The 17,887-nt window shown below is 41.9% G+C and overlaps 1 protein-coding gene across 6 annotated transcripts in view; it reads right to left on the reverse strand.

Moving 5' to 3' along the window:
• MEIS2 (Meis homeobox 2) overlaps nt 1–17,109 on the reverse strand; it is a 171,150-nt gene extending 154,041 nt beyond the window's left edge. For 3 of the 6 annotated variants that reach the window (XM_027879292.1, XM_027879290.1, XM_027879287.1), the window contains exons 1-8: nt 16,861–17,109; nt 16,324–16,356; nt 15,532–15,764; nt 13,775–13,916; nt 13,224–13,274; nt 12,379–12,429; nt 11,299–11,448; nt 1,122–1,236 (exon numbers count right to left, since the gene is read on the reverse strand). In XM_027879292.1, the coding sequence (XP_027735093.1) occupies nt 1,122–1,236; nt 11,299–11,448; nt 12,379–12,429; nt 13,224–13,274; nt 13,775–13,916; nt 15,532–15,764; nt 16,324–16,332 (751 nt within the window). In that variant the 5' untranslated portion in view covers nt 16,333–16,356; nt 16,861–17,109. The remainder of the gene's footprint in view (nt 1–1,121; nt 1,237–11,298; nt 11,449–12,378; nt 12,430–13,223; nt 13,275–13,774; nt 13,917–15,531; nt 15,765–16,323; nt 16,357–16,860) is intronic. The other 3 variants (XM_027879291.1, XM_027879288.1, XM_027879286.1) reach the window with 1 other exon arrangement.
• Nucleotides 17,110–17,887: the final 778 nt, after the last annotated feature.

The following is a 17,887-nucleotide window of genomic DNA, read 5'->3' on the forward strand; positions in this document are numbered from 1 at the left end:
AATATTATTGTGAGAAGTGGTCCACAGCATGAGACCTATCATGGCAGCTCTAGCCCTGAAGGCTTCTCCTCTCTACAGTTTTGGGACCCTGCATGGCTTGTTGGATGTCAGCCCTGTCACTTGGCTCTGCTGAGCACATGGGTGAAAACACAGATGCAAAATATTGCAGATGCACAAGAAACATCTCATGGTGGGACCATGTCATAAGACCTTATAAATGTAATATCTCTCTCACTAGCAGAAGCTTACCATGTTTACAAAGAAAAACACCTTAAACTTTGGTCTTAAAAAAAAAAAAAAGCCAACTCTGAGTCAAGATCTAAGAGTGACAGCAGGCCATAATTACCCAACTTTTAGCACTAGAGGCTTGATTCTTACACCTTCTGGACTCACTTATTCTTCTAATGAGTAGTGTAAAACACTATCATAACAAAATGACAGCCTTTGACACTCAGTCAGCACGGGTGCAGATGACCACACATAAGGTGTAGTAGGAAATAAAACAAAAAATCCTGAAAAAATAATTAAACTTCCTGAACCCTTGAGAAGATTTCACTGTATAGGTACATCGGAGATTTTGCAGCTCAGGTGTGTCTCTGTTTACCATTCAAATCCAGATTTTCAGAAGCAGAAACAAGTCTGTACAAGCAAACATTGCAAGAAACATTTTTCTGTCCAATTCAGGTTTTGCTTCTACTTTATAAAATTTAGCAGCATCATAACTTCATACAGACATTTCTTCCCTGGCTAAAGCTACAGGTCAAATTCTCTGTCTATAACTCAAAAAACTGCACCGCAACTGGAGAGTATGTCTGTCATTATATTTACTTACACCACACAAAAATAAACTGTAGATAACCAAATTTGTAAAGGAATTGGCAGAACTAATCAATTGTTGTTACAAAGCTTGTTTGAAGATTAGATATTTCACTTTGAAATAATAATAAAATGCAGCTAAGTGGGTTAAGAAAAGGAAATACCGTCTCCCTAAGTCACAGCTGATTATACTGCAAGTCTGCCACTCCATGTTTACTCTAAGGCAGATGTACTGATATAATGAAAAAACCTGGAGTTATTTTAGTCATGCCTACTTTGCGGAGGGAAAAAGTTTGACCTTTTACCTTGCTCGCTGCTGTTGTCTCCACTCTGGGAAGCGTGGCCCCCGCTGGAGGGCCCTGGTGTGCCTGCTGAGTGCGTTGAGGTTGCATCATCATGGTCTCTCCAAGATGAAGGATTCTGGTGTCAGAGTGCCAAGGAATTTTTTCCACGGTTCCCATTCCAACAGCAAATGAAGAACAGAAAGAAAACCAGGAGAAGAAGGGAGGGGGGGGAAGTATACACATTAGCATTTGTCAAATGTGCCAAACACCGATACTGTTTGCACAGTGTAATAATTCTTCAGCAAAGACAAGCAGAGGAGGTACAAAGATTTACTTGTTAAAGCACAGCATAGATTTTTTTTTTCTTTTTTAAACTTTCCAAAGAGTTGTCTGGATTTGATTGTTTGAGTAGTACTGCAGAAGAGCATATCAGGAGAGAGAAAAAAAAAGTTTCTTAATGAGCTCTACAGGGTAGTGGGAGGAGAGAGCATCAACCTGCACAGTTTATGATACTAGGTGTTCTCATTAGAACCAAAATAGTTGGTATGCAAACTGTCTTCTTACACTTTGTTTTTATAGACTGACTAGAGCAGAGAGGGGAGGAGGGAAACAGTTTCAAGAAGTACAAGAGAACATGCATGGGAGAGGAGTATGTCCTCACTCACTACCCTCTATGTAACCCATTTAAACACTGGAAAAACTTCCAGCCGATTCAAAGCTGTGAGGGGAAAAAGCAAGCTTTCCCTGAAAGACATTATGTACCAGGAAAGATGCTTCCTCATCCCCCGCCCCCCATCACCACCTTGATATGACACATTTCAAAAGACTTTCTGGAATTATCTTTCTAACAGTTCGCTTACAAGAATTGTCAAGAATAACCACCAGGTGATTATATAAAATAACATGTATAGTGATTTTTACGTAATTCTTTCTACATTACCATGCATAAAACACTAGAAAAGGGAATACAGAAGACAGACATATGAAGTTTGCAGAACTTGGCTAAGTAAGACCTTAACTACTGTACTTAAGTCACATAATTCAAGCACACTTTCTAATTTATTGGATATTGTCTTTCCCGGGGAGAGGAACTGCTATTTAAAAGGATAAGTGAGGAAAAGTTAATGTTACAGTTTAGTGCTACTTTGTTGAGTGTATTCTCCTCCTATCCTCCTCCCCTTTCCTGATCATTCCCAATACCCCGCTGTTGCTTAAAGGAAAACAGGAATTCTACTGTACAGGAAGAGCTTTATCAGCACCACATGAAGGCAGGCAAGAGATGGAATTTCCTCTGGCAGAAAAGGAGAGCAAGAACACATGAAACAGATCAGACTAGGGGCAAGACCTGTGTTACTTGTCACCTGTATGCAAGAACTTTAATCGAGTGCATTATAATAATTCAACAACAAAACAAACAATAAATCCCCCCTCAAAAAAAAAAAAAAAAAAGCTTCTTAGGTTTAATTGTGATTTAAATCTGCATCGTGAAATAATGCCCTACTATTAAAGCATAAGGAGAACTGAAGACAGCAAGTGACAAGTTTGAATACATTTTTTGAGCAGGACTGATCCTGACCTCATCTACCCCAATGTGTAGTAGGAATAAGTTCAACAAAATCAACTGATTTACCCATTGTAAAATACAGTGTAAGTGTGATTGGGACCAAGTCCCAGAATCTATACTGAAACATCTCAAAGTAATCTCCTAGCACTGATTAGTACCACATGCTCTATAGCAATGCAGAATAGAACTGCCAAATAACGGCCTGCTACAATACCCAGTAACATTAATCTGACGGGCCTGACCCAGATCGAAGCAGAGACAAAGGAAAGAGCCCATAACTTCAAAAGGTTCCCAGCAAAGTCTCATATGACCAAAGGGTAAGAAAGATCCAAATCACCTTCACCTTACAAAGACAGACACACACATGAACCCACGTACATGGTTCCATGGCAGGAAGACAGGAGTAAAATCAGAAGACAGGTCAGGATCTGAAATTTGCATAACCTGTCAGCACAACAGACAGCACAACAGTACTTATGGCACAGAATCACCACCCCCTCCAAAACCTAGAAGACTGATCTATTTTTCCTCATGCAGAATTACAAGAGGAAACAAAATGCCACACACACAAAAAATATTTTATATTCATCAAGGTTATCGTATTAATTAAGTCTCAGAAATAATTATTAATACTGTAATCTCCCACAATTTAAATGAAAATAAAACAATAAGGAAAAACAAACAAACAAAACAAACAAATGAACTACCACATTTTACCATTGTTTTACAGAGTCAGGTGGAGAGAAACACAGAGGGATGAGAAGTCTTGAAAGCTGAAGCACCCCAGATGTTATTAGAACAAAAAAGTTGAAAATAAGGTTAGAGAAAAGTTCAGATGGAAATAAAATGCAAAAACTGAGCAAGTTTCTTTACAACTTGGATTAAAACACAGTTCTGCCTATGAGCTTCTCTTTTTATCTTTGAGCTAGGAAGCCACTCAAATAGCTTCAAGCTGAAGGCAAACAGCAGACAGGAGCTCTTCAGCCCTCTGCAGCCTCTTAGCGTCAGCTGTTTGCCGGATGGTAATCAGATAAAGAGCTAAAAGAAAAACATGAAAAAGGAAAGAAACAATAGCATAGCATGAATTTAGCCCTCCAACAGCACCATGCTGGAACCTTCTTTTAGAAAAGGTAATAATTGCAACATGTTCACCTAGGCTAAACTTTTCCAGGAACATCATGAGTTATGCTAATTTGTGTATTGCAGGCTTTCCTATATTAGCGACTGTTGGAGCTCCTTATCACATGTATGAAAATTACAATAATTGACCAGTAACAATTCAGCTACGTTTTAAGGCAAATGTCATCCAAAACCTATCATACAATATTTCAAAAGCTAGATCAGCCTTTCTGTTTCAAAACCGTAACTGAATGAGACTTCCCACAGCTGAAAACACTTGCTGTCTCTACCAGGCTGAGTTGTTCTTGACCTCAGTTTGTAAATTCTGTTTTAGAAAGACAGACCATATTGATTGGGAATTCAGTGTATTTCTTGTGACACAGTTTTCTTGAGGAAGCAATTTGGCAGAATTTTGTTGAAGAGCAGAAAATAAAAGACAAGATATTTACTAGATGCAACAGTAGAATATTGGAGGAATTTGAAAGGGAGGGAAATAACTAGGCTTTAATATTATAAAAAATTACAAATAATTCTAGGAGTGGAGTTTACACACTCATAAAGAGGCAGCATTCTTTTGCTTTGGACTAAGACCATTGTTACATGCCAGTGAACTTCTCTTTTTCTCCCCTAGACTGTTTCCAACCTTGTATCCCTCACGAAAAAATTCTTGGCCAAATGACTAATAGTAAGAAGTTGTTTTATACATGTCTTCACAAAAAAAAAAAAACACCTAAACCTGGGACCAAATGACACATCTAAAATGTGCTTCACTGGAAACACTTTATTGGTACAATTTAGGTACCTAAGGATATCCTGGCATAAAGCCTGCTAATGTTAGTTGCAATTTTTCTATTAGTTTCAATGAAATTTGTATTAAGTCATCACACTGGGAAAAAAAAAAAAAAGAGGGAAAAAATAAATCTAACAGATAGCTTTAGATAAATTACACAAACTGCTAGCATGGCTTCTTGTTTTTTCTTGCAAGTTTAGTAATATACTTTGCAGAAACACATTGAAGAGTGTGGATGATGTCTGCCAAAATGCAACTGCCTATCTTGTATACGTGTGCACACTATAAAAATTTCACACACATATGACCTAAACTAATGCCAGATACCATAGAAAGTGAACATCACACTTGTATCTATTCCCAGTCATTTTAATAACTGGGAGTCAAATACGGTACTCCTCTTGCTCTTACCTAATTTTGTTAAAGAGCAGTGTTACTAGGAGAAAAGCAGTGAATACCGAGTAGAGCACAATAGAAGGAGATGGAAAATAGATACAAGAAGCTATGTCTCCAGGGAAAGTATTTTCTATTTGCTGGGCTACACACTCGCAGCTGATAATGCAAGTTGTAATTAATATAAAAGCAGGAGACAATATGGGGAAAGCTTGTACTAGCAGGGCCACAGGAGATCACTCCACTGCTATCCACTGTTTCTCATTTACACGAGCAGCCTTCCCTAGAAAACACAATTTTACCAGTATTTTTTCCCTTGGAAGCTAAAAAAAAAAAATAATAATGTAACACCACCACTGAATTTTGGTAAATCTAGAAAAGAGCGACAGAAAGGACAAGAGTCTCCTGGCATACAAAGCCTATCTGACACATTACTCTTTTGTTGATGCTGAAAATCTTTTTGAAACCACAAGAATTTTTAACCGCTACAGGATTTCTTGAACAGAGATGTTGTAACAAAGAAATTTCGTATAGGAACATCTTCTGGTAAATCTCAGTTCTTACTTTGTATGCCCAAAATTTCCTCTGGGTGAAGTCTGGCTAGTTTTTTGTGAGTGTATGTAATACTGCTAGGGCTGATTCTAATCTCATGCTGCTTTTTATGGTGATATTAAAGACTCAATTAACTATAAGGAATCTGCTTCTTATTTATAACTGGAAAGTAAAATCAACTAGGCCAGCTGATACCCATGTGAGTAAGCTGAGCAGGATTTGGTTCACAGACAATTATTGAAGTTTTGAGTATACAACTCTGACAGGATCAGGCCCCGACATAATTTTATCAGATGAAATGGACAAAATAATTACCTTGAAGGAACAAATAAAATACAAAGTGCTTTCATAAAAGAAACTACAATGGCTAGAGCTTATTCTTTGTGAAGGTGGTTGGACTCAAAGGTCTGCTGGATTAATTTTGCAAACACATAACTGAACTGAACTATTGACACAGATGGTGTTACCATCCCCAAATACAAACCAAATCCTGTTCACCTTGTTCTTACAAGTAACACCTGTAAACACAGTGGAATGACTGACATGACTGATAACACCAAAGACCTGTTTCTAGGTACCACTGTATACAAAAATACGTTAGACTATGCAGGACAGGGACACCTATACCTGCACATGTGTTTCTGTGTGTGTATCTATGTCTGTCTACATTTTGTGAGTATAAAGTTCAGGATGGTGTCTTAGAGACCATGTGGAGTGCATTCATAATAAAATTACTGTGTAAAGAAATTTTTAATATGCAAATGAGCCATCAGAAACCCTAATTTGACACAATATGTATGTTTTCTAAAAAAGACTACTCCTGGTATTACTAAGGTGTATGTATATATGTATACTTAATATGATTGCTTTTTCTGGACCAGAATTACACAATTTAAACAAAATACAAGGCATTGCAATTGCAATCTATCGGATATTTGTGTATATATGTAAAAGTTTCAATTCTTGCCCCTTGGCTTTGCATTGAGGAAAGTGTCAGGAGGAATTTTTGACTATTCTAGAATGTAGCAGCATTCTGAAAAGGTGCATGCTTTGTGTTTTATAGTTAAGACCAAAATGATACATGTAATCCACCTGCTAGTAAGGAACTGAGACTTATAAAATCGTAAGTTTCTTGGGTTTTTTTCAATTGTACTTCTATGTCATTCTACTCTTCATCTAGACAGATAGACAACTCAAACCAAAGAGAGAAGACTATCATCAAATAGTGCAATACATTATTGGTTCAGCTTGTGAGAACACAGTTTAAAATTATAATACTAAAATTTGAGCTGCAGACTTAAATTTGAGATTTCAGCTGTTGACTGAAGCATACCTTGGCCCTTCGAAAAGAGGAAATGCACAATATCTACAGTCTCAGAAAGCTCCTGATGCTCCTTGCCCCTTCAGAAAGCACAGGGCCTACCACAATGTCCTAAGTCTTAAGCCACATCTCAAGAAGTTTGCCTTATTATTGTTGCAGTTGGCTATTTAGTTTTCTTTCTGGCACGTGACAGAAAGAGCACCTCTGGGGTCTGACCCTCCATTTCTCAAAACTCCCACTGAAGTCCATAAAAGTGTGGCATACCTGGAGACTGTAGCATCAGGCTCCCAATTACTTCTTCGTTACTCAGTGAAATCTTACCTAAAGGTTTGATTATATAACTGGAACAGATATGTATTGCGCTATTTTTATTTTTCTTATCTACAAGATGTCAGGAGTTTGCACAGAGCACTCTTTGAGAAGAAATATAAAGAAATGTAAATTGTCTGGATGTCCAAAAGTACAGAATAGAAGTATCTCTTCATTCGAGAGCTGAAAGGTTTGATATTCAGACTAATATTTCTCTTCTGTAACTAAGACATTGGATTTCTAATCTGTCAACAGTCTTTTTTTATAAAAAGAGATGTATGTATGTTTCTATCAATTTTTAATTAATTTTTATAAATTATGATCTGTATATTACTACCTCTGAGTTGCAAATTGACTAGAACACATAAACAAATATTAAAAAGACTGAGGCCCTGATCCAGTTCCCACAAAAGCCAGTGGAAGGGGAGCCATAAATTTCTATGCGAGAATAGCAAATAGTTTTGTGCTAAAGGAAGAATTGTGGCATCAGGTGAGGCAAGGTACAAAAGAAATGTAATTAAAGTATACAATGTTGTCATATGGTCAAAAAAGATTAAAAATCTCCAGATTTTACAAGCATTATGTTTTTCAGATTTTAATAACTTGAAAGAGAAAAAGGGATCTTTAAGCAATCTGAACAGATATTTTAGGCTGAACACAGAACGCAAGATAGGGCTCAGAATGTTTATGTTGAACAATAATAAATTGTCTGTGCTGGGAAACTCAACTTGAACTGCAGCTGCAAAGGTTTCTTTCCTTTTTTCTTATCTTTTTTTTTCTCCCCTAACTGATCTGGTTCAGCCAGGGCATAGCTGTAATTACCTTCTTCCCATCTACAGCTAATACCTCAGAGCAATAAAAAAACCTGAGGGTGTTAAAAATTCAAACGCTAATTGTGGGCTGTTATATTTACTAAACACAGCAGAGTAATAACAGAAGTTTCATCTTCATGTGGCCAGCACTGCTCTGTTTGATCTACCAAGTCCCTGGACCCTTTGCACTAACTATATTACATAACGGTTAATAGCACACTAAAATAAAATTCAATAAACACACTTATTACCAAACATGTACAGCAAAACCGCTTACAGCTGACTCCTTTTTCAGCACAGGTGTATCTCTGAAGAATTCATTCTTATGTTGATTTTGGTTTTGGTTTCCAATTAGGTGATATAAATAGTAAAGCAGTAAATTTTGAAAGGGGAAGCATGCACAATGTGAGTACCTCGTTTAAAGTCTTATGGTAATAAGGTAATATGGTAATAAATATCGGTTAATCCTGCAATTGTTTCTGTTACTTTCCCTTTTTCAGGTTTTCAGGTCTAGCAAAGCAATAAAGCTGAGAGCTGTCTTAGTTCCTAGTTCAGCACTGCCACTGTCACCACTACTACCCCTCACATTCATGTTAAACACACAGAGGGTAGCTTTACACTACTTAATAAGAATAGAGGGGTATGGATTTTTGGGGTGTCAAACAGCTGTCACAAACTGTCACCTCCTCAAGAGAAACCTTGGCACACAACAAATTAACCTACACTTCTTTTGGGCTATCATTATTCATAGCCAATCAGTTGAAATGCTCCTAGTATTTCATGTGCAAATAAAATCATGAGGGGAAGACTCATGGATCAGAATAGCAGGCCAATACATAAAACAGAGGAAACAACACGCTGTCTCTGTCCTTCTGAAGTGGCTCATCATCTCCCCTGCACCAACTTTCACCAAATGAGATCTAGCCTGAGGCTATATATTAAATATGCATATCAAGGCAAATGAAAAAAAATAAATGTGGAGAGTCAAATTGGACAAATTTGCATGCTTGAACTGTTACATTTTCAGGTAGATGCTCAGAAATGATAGCTCATTTTTTAATAGACTTACATGATTATATTAGCCATTTTTTAAAAGTTTTTCCTTCTCTATGAATAAAGGTGGATTTCTTCGTGCTGGAACCTTGTACAGTGCAAATACAAAACATGGTAGTTTGACTAAGCTATAAAAAACTGTTAAAGTTTTGTCAGGAAAACAAGCTAATATAAAAAAAAAAAAATCCAATAAGGAGACACATTTCCCAAAACGCATGAATAAAATGTAACTATGTGATACAGCTCTTCATTTCCCAGTTGGTGTTCTGGTTGCACAAATTATTGCTTCCTTTCAAAACAAATAGCAGGGGGCTAAAGTAAAAATGTTATAGCTCAAATCTCCAGGAAATAAAAGGCTTTAAATTATAATACCCAATGAAGTGGTAAACCCTAACGGGTGCAAGATAAATGGGTTGTCATATTTATTTTAGTTTGTTTTTGGGGCCACAGATTCTTCTTAGGGACGATAATAGTTACCAAATTATCAAAATGCTAACCCCCTTCCACCTCTGTCCTATCATTGTGTGTGAATTTAAATATTATAATGGAGCACTGCAAATTGGCTTGAGCATTTGCCATCTGCCAGAACCCTAAACAAGCTAGTTTATCTAATCTCTTCAATATAAACATAAGCATGCTCCATTTCTACACTTCCACTTGAAACATAGGCTTGTAAAGAAACTGTACTGGAGAAACATATTGGGTTTTTTCTGTTTCTTTAAATTTTACACAATGAATCACTATCTTTCAGCTTGCCACTCACTTCAATTTCTTTTCTAGTACTCTCCCAGAATACTTATGCCCACTAATTTAGGGTTGTAAAATGCCATGATACAAATATTTTTGAAATTGTGTCATGACTCATGGAATTTATTATCTACGTGTGAGAGAGCTGATAAGCAGAGAAACTTTCAGGACATTCTGCATACCTTTTTACTCTCAAAATAATAGATTCGAAACGTAAAACATTGCACAAACCTTGTCCTGCAATGTTTACTGAATACAAATGAGAAAATGAAAGCTAAGGCTTGGGTCCAAAAATATTTCCCATAACTAAGCTGTGCCAGAAGGGGGACATTAGAAGAATTTATTATTATTCTATCTCCCAATTCAGCTTCAGTCCAGGTCTAATGTAATTATCAGATACACACACAAACAACATGTCTTCAAAGGAAACAAAAGCTCCTAGAAAGCTCATTCTCCCTGGGCTTGCAGCTACTCCTCTTAACACACTGGGAAATAAAGGCAGGCGTCTGTGCAGAAAGCATGGTTAACTTCACACTGGGTGTTAAATTAATATTTCAACCACTAAAATATTAGACTGTATCATTTAGATTATGAGTTCAATTGAATCTAAAACTGTGTAAACCCCTTTACCCCCCAGGGATGCATTCCTATAAATAAACTGGAGTTCACACCCACTCTTTTTAACCAGAGCTATTCCTTCCCTTTTCTGCAGTACCAGCTGCAATCTTTCCGTTCACATCCTGAAACCTCTCTGCATCTACATCTTTTGAAGGATCACGAGAGCCGCTCCAAAACTCAGAAAAACAAAGGAACTCTCCTCACCACACACCCCAACATTTAGTCCTACACACATTACACTAATCCACCAACTCCTAAAGTGTTAAAATCAACCACTAACCTATGGTTTCTCAATCATCATTCTCTCCAGCTTTCTGTAATACATTGTTAATAATTGCTTCATCAAGGTTACTGTCTTTTATTATGAAGATGCTTCAGGCATTTGGCAATAAGTCCATATTCTGACAATAAGTTGCTCTAAAGCAAAAGCATTGGAAACTCTAATGTGCTAACCCCTTTTTTTTTTTTTTAATGCAGTGTGGTATTGCCAATAATTCTCATCACTTGTCATCCCCACAAGAGGGGAGGGGGGAGCAAATCAGCAAACTTTCTCCCTAACTTTCTTGTCTCAATTTCCTTACATTGATGCATTGATTCCAAAGTTGGCAAAGAAGAGGAGAAAGCACGAATCCTCACATCAAACAGACAATTTGCTAACTCTCCAAGCCGCCCAGACCAGGAAACTTTACAAACCCTTGCAAACTCGATGCTTTACAGATGGAAACTGAGGGAACCTTTTGAATTTCTATAACTTTACAAAGCGAGAGGGATGAAAGTGTGAAGATGGGATCCAAGCTTGCAAGAGGTTAAAGTAGTAATAATACTAATAAACAACAGCAGCAAAGGAAGGAAACTGGGGACAGGTCATCTAAGCAGGTTTAAGTCTTAAAAAATGCCATAAAGAAAACAGAAGGACTTACATGATCAGCTAAATTTGTGGAAGATCCTGAGAGTTCTTCATGGTCTGATTTGGAGCTGCCATCCCTTTCATCAATAACGAGGTCTATTGGCATTTTTCCTTTCAAACAACTAATGTACCGATGGCAGAAGTTATCACACAATTCATGAACCTAAAAAGAATAATGGCAAAATATCATATTGCAATTTTTTTTTTTTTTTTTCGGTAGCAAGGACAACCCTCTGTTCTACTCCACAAGTAACTCTAATTAAGGGGGACAATAGTTGAAGGCAAGGAAACAATAGAGAAATTGTTGCAGCACATATTATTCTCTAGAGACTGGTCGCAGCAACAAGTTAGAGAGAGAGATAGTGGGTTTGGACTGGTGTGCAGAAGAAAATCAGATTTGATGATAACAGCAGGACACTGGAAGCTGGACCCAGGTGGTATCTCTGGAGCATACACGAGCTGGACAGGTACAATTAGTCACTTGGGATGGGATGAGTTTAAACTGGGGCTAAAAACAAAGGTCTAAATGGCTGGGAGCAGTAAAACGAAGCTACTCGGTGAGGTAGCGGTTAGAACTGTTCTAATCCCAGGACACAGCCCCCTGCCCACGCCGTGCAGGGGCCCCTGCCTCTTCCAAACATTTAGTGCTTGCTTGGGGTTAATCTGCCTGCCAGAGCTGAAGAGGGGAGAGAGTGATTTCAAATCTTTTTATTAAACATATTATTTCCGAGTGAGTAAAAGAATGCCTACTGAAGGAAGGGGTGAAAAGGATGGAAGGGGTTTAACATGTTAAATATTGAAATTAGACACACACACATTAAAAAAAAAAAAAAAAAGCGGTCTGGGCCGGGCATGCCTGTCGGGTGTCACATGTTCTGATGGCACAGGTTATAGTGTCACACTGCGTTTCCCCTCTCTTCTCTGGCCATGTTTACAAGTCAGCCCAGTCGGGGGGGGGGGGGGGGGGGGGGGGGGGGGGGGGGGGGGGGGGGGGGGGGGGGGGGGGGGGGGGGGGGGGGGGGGGGGGGGGGGGAGGAGGAGGTGAGGACAGGGAGGGAATAGCATGCCCCGGGTCCATCTCCATGGCTCTTACCTTTTCTAATTCCAAAAGATGAAACCTTAGTACTTGTATTGCTTGGATCATCTGCAAGAAAGTTTTGAGCAAGAAGTTACGTGTGAGGCAGGAGTAGCGGGGGCTGTGCAGAGCTGCGAGCCCAAGTGGGCAAGGAGGAGAAGGGGATTGTCAGGGCGCTCAGTCATTATCCAGGATTTTAGCTCATTGGTCACGCTTCAACAATTTTGATCAACTTTAACCTAAGCACTTGATTTTTATCGTATTTATTCCAGGAGCGGTGATTAGAGCTTTATTACCGCGATCTTGGAGAAAACCTTTTCCTCTCCTCCTTGCTCCCTTCTCAGCACCCCGATCCTCATCCCTGAGGGTCCGCAGAGAAGTCTGTCACACACTTTCCTCCTCCCCCCACCCCCATCCCCCAGGCCCGCAGGAGAAAGGATAGGGAGTGTGTGAATAGTTTGGCATCGTTTTTTACAAGCCGATTTAGGCACTTTGAATATTGAAATCGTTCACATTACCAGAAGAATCACGTTAGAAATCTCCATCTCTCTCTTCTTAAGAAGTTATTTCCTTCACTTTAGCTTCCCATGGCTTTCAGATGCAGCTTTGCAATGCATTGGGGCTCGAGAGTTTGTCCCGGCTCTTTTTAGGAGTGCAACTCTTTGAAACCCCTTGACGGCAACTCTCCGGCCGGCTGGCGCCCCGCTCCCCTGCCCGCGCAGCCCGGGTGCCTGGGCCGGCAGCCGCTGCCCCGCCGCACCGATCGGCCTCGGCCCCGGGCGGCGGAGGGCGCTTGCCGGCAGCTAGCGGAGGGGTCGGGAAGGACTAGAGGGCAGTGGGGTGAAAGGGGGAGAAGGCCTTACCAAATTGTCCAGCTCTGGATTTGAAGAAAAAAGTGGCTTTTCGGCGCGGACCTGCAAGAAGAAGGAAAAGTGAGTGAACTACAGCTTCTCTTTTTAGACCGGTAACCGGATCACCCGAAGGGGGAAAAACCCGTGTGACAAAACCGGCCGCTACCAAAATCCGGCTGAACGCCCTGGGTCACCGCGCTTGGAGAGAAGCTGCCGGCCCGGCGCCGAGCCGGCCTCCAGTGACATGGGAGCCCTCTCCTTTGGGTCTCCTGCCTGCCTCCCGCTCCCTCTGCCTCCAAAACTCGGCCACAGCTATCTTTCCCTATCACTAGTGCAGGAGGGCGAGGGCCAGGAGTTCCAGCCTGGCAGCGTGGAGGGGCTACCGCCGGAGTGGGGGGGTTAGGGCCAGCAGGGCCACCAGCACGCACTCCCGCCCCGCTGGAGAGGGGGCGCCGGGGGGGAGGGGGTGCTGCCCCTGCCAGCACCCGGCCGTGTGGGTCGAGGAGCTGAGGAGGCGGCGGGAGCGCTGGGGAGGGTCGGGGGCGGGCGGAGAGGTGCCGAACCTGTTTGGCGAAGACGGCGATATCCTCGTTGAAGGAGTCGGAGGAGCAGACGTCCCCGCCGGCCACTCCAGGCTCCCGGGGCGTGCAGGTCGCCAACTCGCACTTCTCAAAGACCAGAGCTAAGAGGGGGAACAACGGGTGCCTACCGGGCAGTGGCACACAAAGAGAAGGAGGAGGTGGGGGGAGAGGGGGAAAGAAGAACTCTAATCAACAAGTATTTTTTTTTTAATGCATGGACACACAGACGCGGACACACGGACACAGTCACACTCTACAGCCTCGCAGTAATGCTCCGGGCAGAGTGGGGGAGAACAACATTTTGAAATAAAAATGATAGGGTTTATGGTGGATTGGGTTTTGTTGGATTGCTGGGTTTTGGTTTGTTTGGTTTTTTTTTGTTTTGTTTGTTTGTTTGTTTGTTTTCCTTTTGAAATTGCAATACATGAACCACATCCCCCGTTCAGTCCTCACCGATGAAGACAAAAGTGACCGCTCCTCCAAATGCACAAGGTACCGAATGTGCTCAACAGCAGCTCAGCTGGGAATCTTACAATTTTTGCCACAGCTTAACATACCGCAAAACGTGGAAGATCCCATCCCTACCCTCCAGCTATGACCTAAAACGAGAGCACAGCTAGGCAAACTCCTAACTCCTTAATACGTAATTTTATTTTTCAAGGGGCCTGCTAGCAAAAACGTGGTGAAGTTTCCTGGCTTAGGAAGCACACCCAAGTAAAATACCATCTGTCCAGATAAGTGAGCAGGGGAGGGGGCGGAGAGAGGGAGCACTTCGTGAAATATTTTCCCATAGTTGGTGTAGTCAGAAAAAAAAAAAAAATCTGCGTGCTAAGTAGTAATCATGCATTTGTTTCTTTTCCCCTTTAGTGTCTGATCAAGGCCCCACACTCTGTCATAGATGTTACTAGCTCTCCTTTTAGGATCTTTTAATATTTTTTTCAAAAGATATTGAAGGGAATTGGTGTCATTCCCTCCAAGCAATGCCCTGGCGCCTTGAGTTTTGCTGGGTATGTATGTCTTTTTCCTCATGTAATTTTTTTTTCAGTAGGAAAATTCATTTTATAGCCCCCAACGTATTTATGTCTTTCGTCTCAGGGAAGAGCAGTTTGCAAGAAGCGAATCCCTTTCATTCTTACTACCCTCTGCGTTGTGAATAGCTCTTTATTTACAAAGTTGGAAGAGTGGTATTATGGCATGGAGGAGAACACCAGAACAACACTTCTCCAACTAAAATTCAGAGCAGTGAGAGCCGTCTCTAACTCCTAACTGTGGTCTTTCCAAGAAAGACAAAAACTCCCCACGGCTAAGAAAAAGGGGGGGGGGGGGGGGAGGAAAAAACCGAGTAAATAAAAAAAGAAAAATGGAAGGACGAGGCAACATCACCTCCCCCAGTCCCAGCCTCTCTCCAGAAGATGTCTGTTTTTCCAGCACCCGTTTCCCGTGGGTGCTGGCACCTCAGCTAAGAGTCAAGCTGGGATCGCCCTCGTCCCGAGATCTCCAGCCAAGGCAGTGCCACCGCGCGGGTCTCCCACCAGAGCGGGCAGCAGGCCGGCCACTGCCCTCCTGTTGGACCCTCCGGGCTCCTCCCGCCCCACTCCACTCCGGGGCTCGGCTGCCGCTGTCGCCGCGGCCCCGCGGGAGCCCCTGTCGCCCGCCCGTGCCGCTCCTGCCCTGGCCGCTCCGCGGGCACCAGCGCTGCGGAGCCGGGCCCTGGCGCCGGGCGGCCCGGCGGCACCTACCCGTAGATCGCATCCTTGTCCCGCTTCAGGGCGTCGTTGACAGCGGAGCCCATGCTGGCCGGCATGACATTGGGGTGCGGGGCGTGGGCCCCGTAGTGCTGTCCGGCGTGGAGCGGCGGCCCATGGTTGAGGTGGTGCACCGGGGGGATCGGCCGGGGGGCGTGGGGGTCCCCGTACATGGACGCCGGCACCCCTACTCCGTCCATCCCGCCGTAGTGGGGCAGCTCATCGTACTGTCAAAAAACGGGCCGGAAGAGGAGAAAGAAAAAGAAAGAGGAGAAGAAAGAGAGGGGAATAAAAAACAAAACAAAACAAACAAAAAACAAAACAAACAAACAACAACAACAAAAGTCAGAAGAGAGTAAAGCACCCGGACAGAGACAAACAGAGCAAAACAAAACAAGAATAGCCACAACAGAGAGAGAAATGTGCAAAATGAAATCAATTGGGACCGAGAGCAGGGGCTGGAGAGGCTGAGGAAGGAGTGGGGGTGCGGAGAGAGGTAAAGGGGGAAAGTGTGTATGCCTGCCTGCGTGTGTGGGGGTAGATGGTCCTCTTCAGCACGGGCAGGAGAAACCCTAACAAGGAAACGGGGATGAAAAGGAAGGAAACGGAGGAGAAAAACTAGAGTTACTCTGCATCAGAAAGGAAGAACAACAACAACAACAAATTAATAAACAAGCAGAATCAAAAGCAACTAGGTAAATTAATGAACACTAGGAAGGAGAGAGGAAAGGTAGGGTGCATGGGGAGAAGAGGGGGAGATAAAGGGGGAAATAATCTGAAAGTTACCAGAAACATTATTTAGTAGCAATTCCCCTTGTCCTTGTCAAAGCCAGAGGAAAAAAAAAAAAAAAAAAAAAAAAAAAAAAAAAAAAAAAAAAAAAAAAAAAAAAAAAAAAAAAAAAAAAAAAAAAAAAAAAAAAAAAAAAAAAAAAGAAGCAGCTATATGTGTATACATATATATACATTCGTATATACGCAGACACACATATATATTTCTTAGTCTTTGCTAGGCAGTGGCAGTAGCGGCGGCAGCAGCAGGAGCAGCAGCAAGCTTTCCCCTGTGAAACCCGTGCTACTGAGCAGGCAGAGAGCAGGGAAATCGCTCTGCTGGGGGAAAAGCTAGAAAGGAAAAAAGCGTGGAACAATTGCAGAGACACACACAGAGAGACACTCATGCACACACACAAAAAGCCAGTGAATAATTTTTGCTGCTATTTTTTAATAGTGGCCGCCATCAGCAGCAGCAACAGAGGAGAGCAAATCGGACAGGCCCCTCTTAAGAGAGGATTTATATATAGGTAAGTGTTGGAGATTTAAACCTACCCTTTGCGCCATCAGTCTGCGCTCCAATAAACTCCTGGATGTGTCGTATATTTAATATCCCAGTCCAGCAAAGAAAGTGATTTAGAGTGAAGAAGATTCCTTTTTTTTTTTTTTTTGCAACCCACTTATAGACTTCTCCTATTCTCCAATATGGGTAAATAATAATAATAACAACAATAACAACAATAATATATAAAAAACAGTCAAGAACCACGATGAATTTCTGAGTTTTCTTCTTTTTTCTGTCTCTTTCTCTCTTTCCTTTTTCTCTCTCTCTTTTTCCTTTTTTCTTTCTCTACGCAAAAAAAAAAAAAAAAAAAAAAAAAAAAAAAAAAAAAAAAAAAAAAAAAAAAAAAAAAAAAAATTGTCAAGCCCCCAAACTGAAGGTTACGATCGGCCCGTCAGCAACCCACATGTAACCAAACTGTCGTGTCTCATGGCTTTTTGCCACTCCAGCTGTCAATCAAAGCCAGGGAATGTCAAGGTAGTGAATGAATGATGGTTGATGATGATGAAGAAGAGAGGAGGAATCTTTTTAACCCCGGTTTCTTCTTCCAGGAACTCCGTGGTCGGGTTTTGCCTTTTAGGATCGCTATAGGGTTGTTGGTTTTTGTTTTTTTGTTTTTTGTTTTTGGTTTTTTTCTTTTTTTTTTAAAGTACTGTGACGGGGGGTGGGGAAAGATGCGAAGAAAAATTGAATAGTTTGCAAAGCCCGGACTTCCCCCTCTCTCCTTTTTTTTTTTTTTTTTTTTTTTTTCCTCCCGGCAGGTATTTTGTCTCCCTCTCTCCCTCGCTCCCTGGGATGAGTGAGTGTCAGTAAGTGTTGGCAGGTTGGCTGCCGGCTGCCTTATAGAAGAGGCTCAGTTTTGCGGCGCTGATCGGCGGGAGAATGAAGTGACGGAACCCGGAAGTAGTGGTGGCCATAGCCAGTCCTGCAGCGCGGCGGCGGCGGCGGCGGCGGCGGGGAGCGGCGGCGGCGGGAGCGGCGGGGCGCGGCGGCGGGCGCGGGTGCGGGGCGGCGGGGCGC

Source organism: Empidonax traillii, unplaced genomic scaffold (genome assembly GCF_003031625.1).
Source record: "Empidonax traillii isolate 1590-97213 ecotype Southwest subspecies unplaced genomic scaffold, ASM303162v1 scaffold53:size2875158, whole genome shotgun sequence".
NCBI classification, from domain to species: Eukaryota; Metazoa; Chordata; class Aves; order Passeriformes; family Tyrannidae; genus Empidonax; species Empidonax traillii.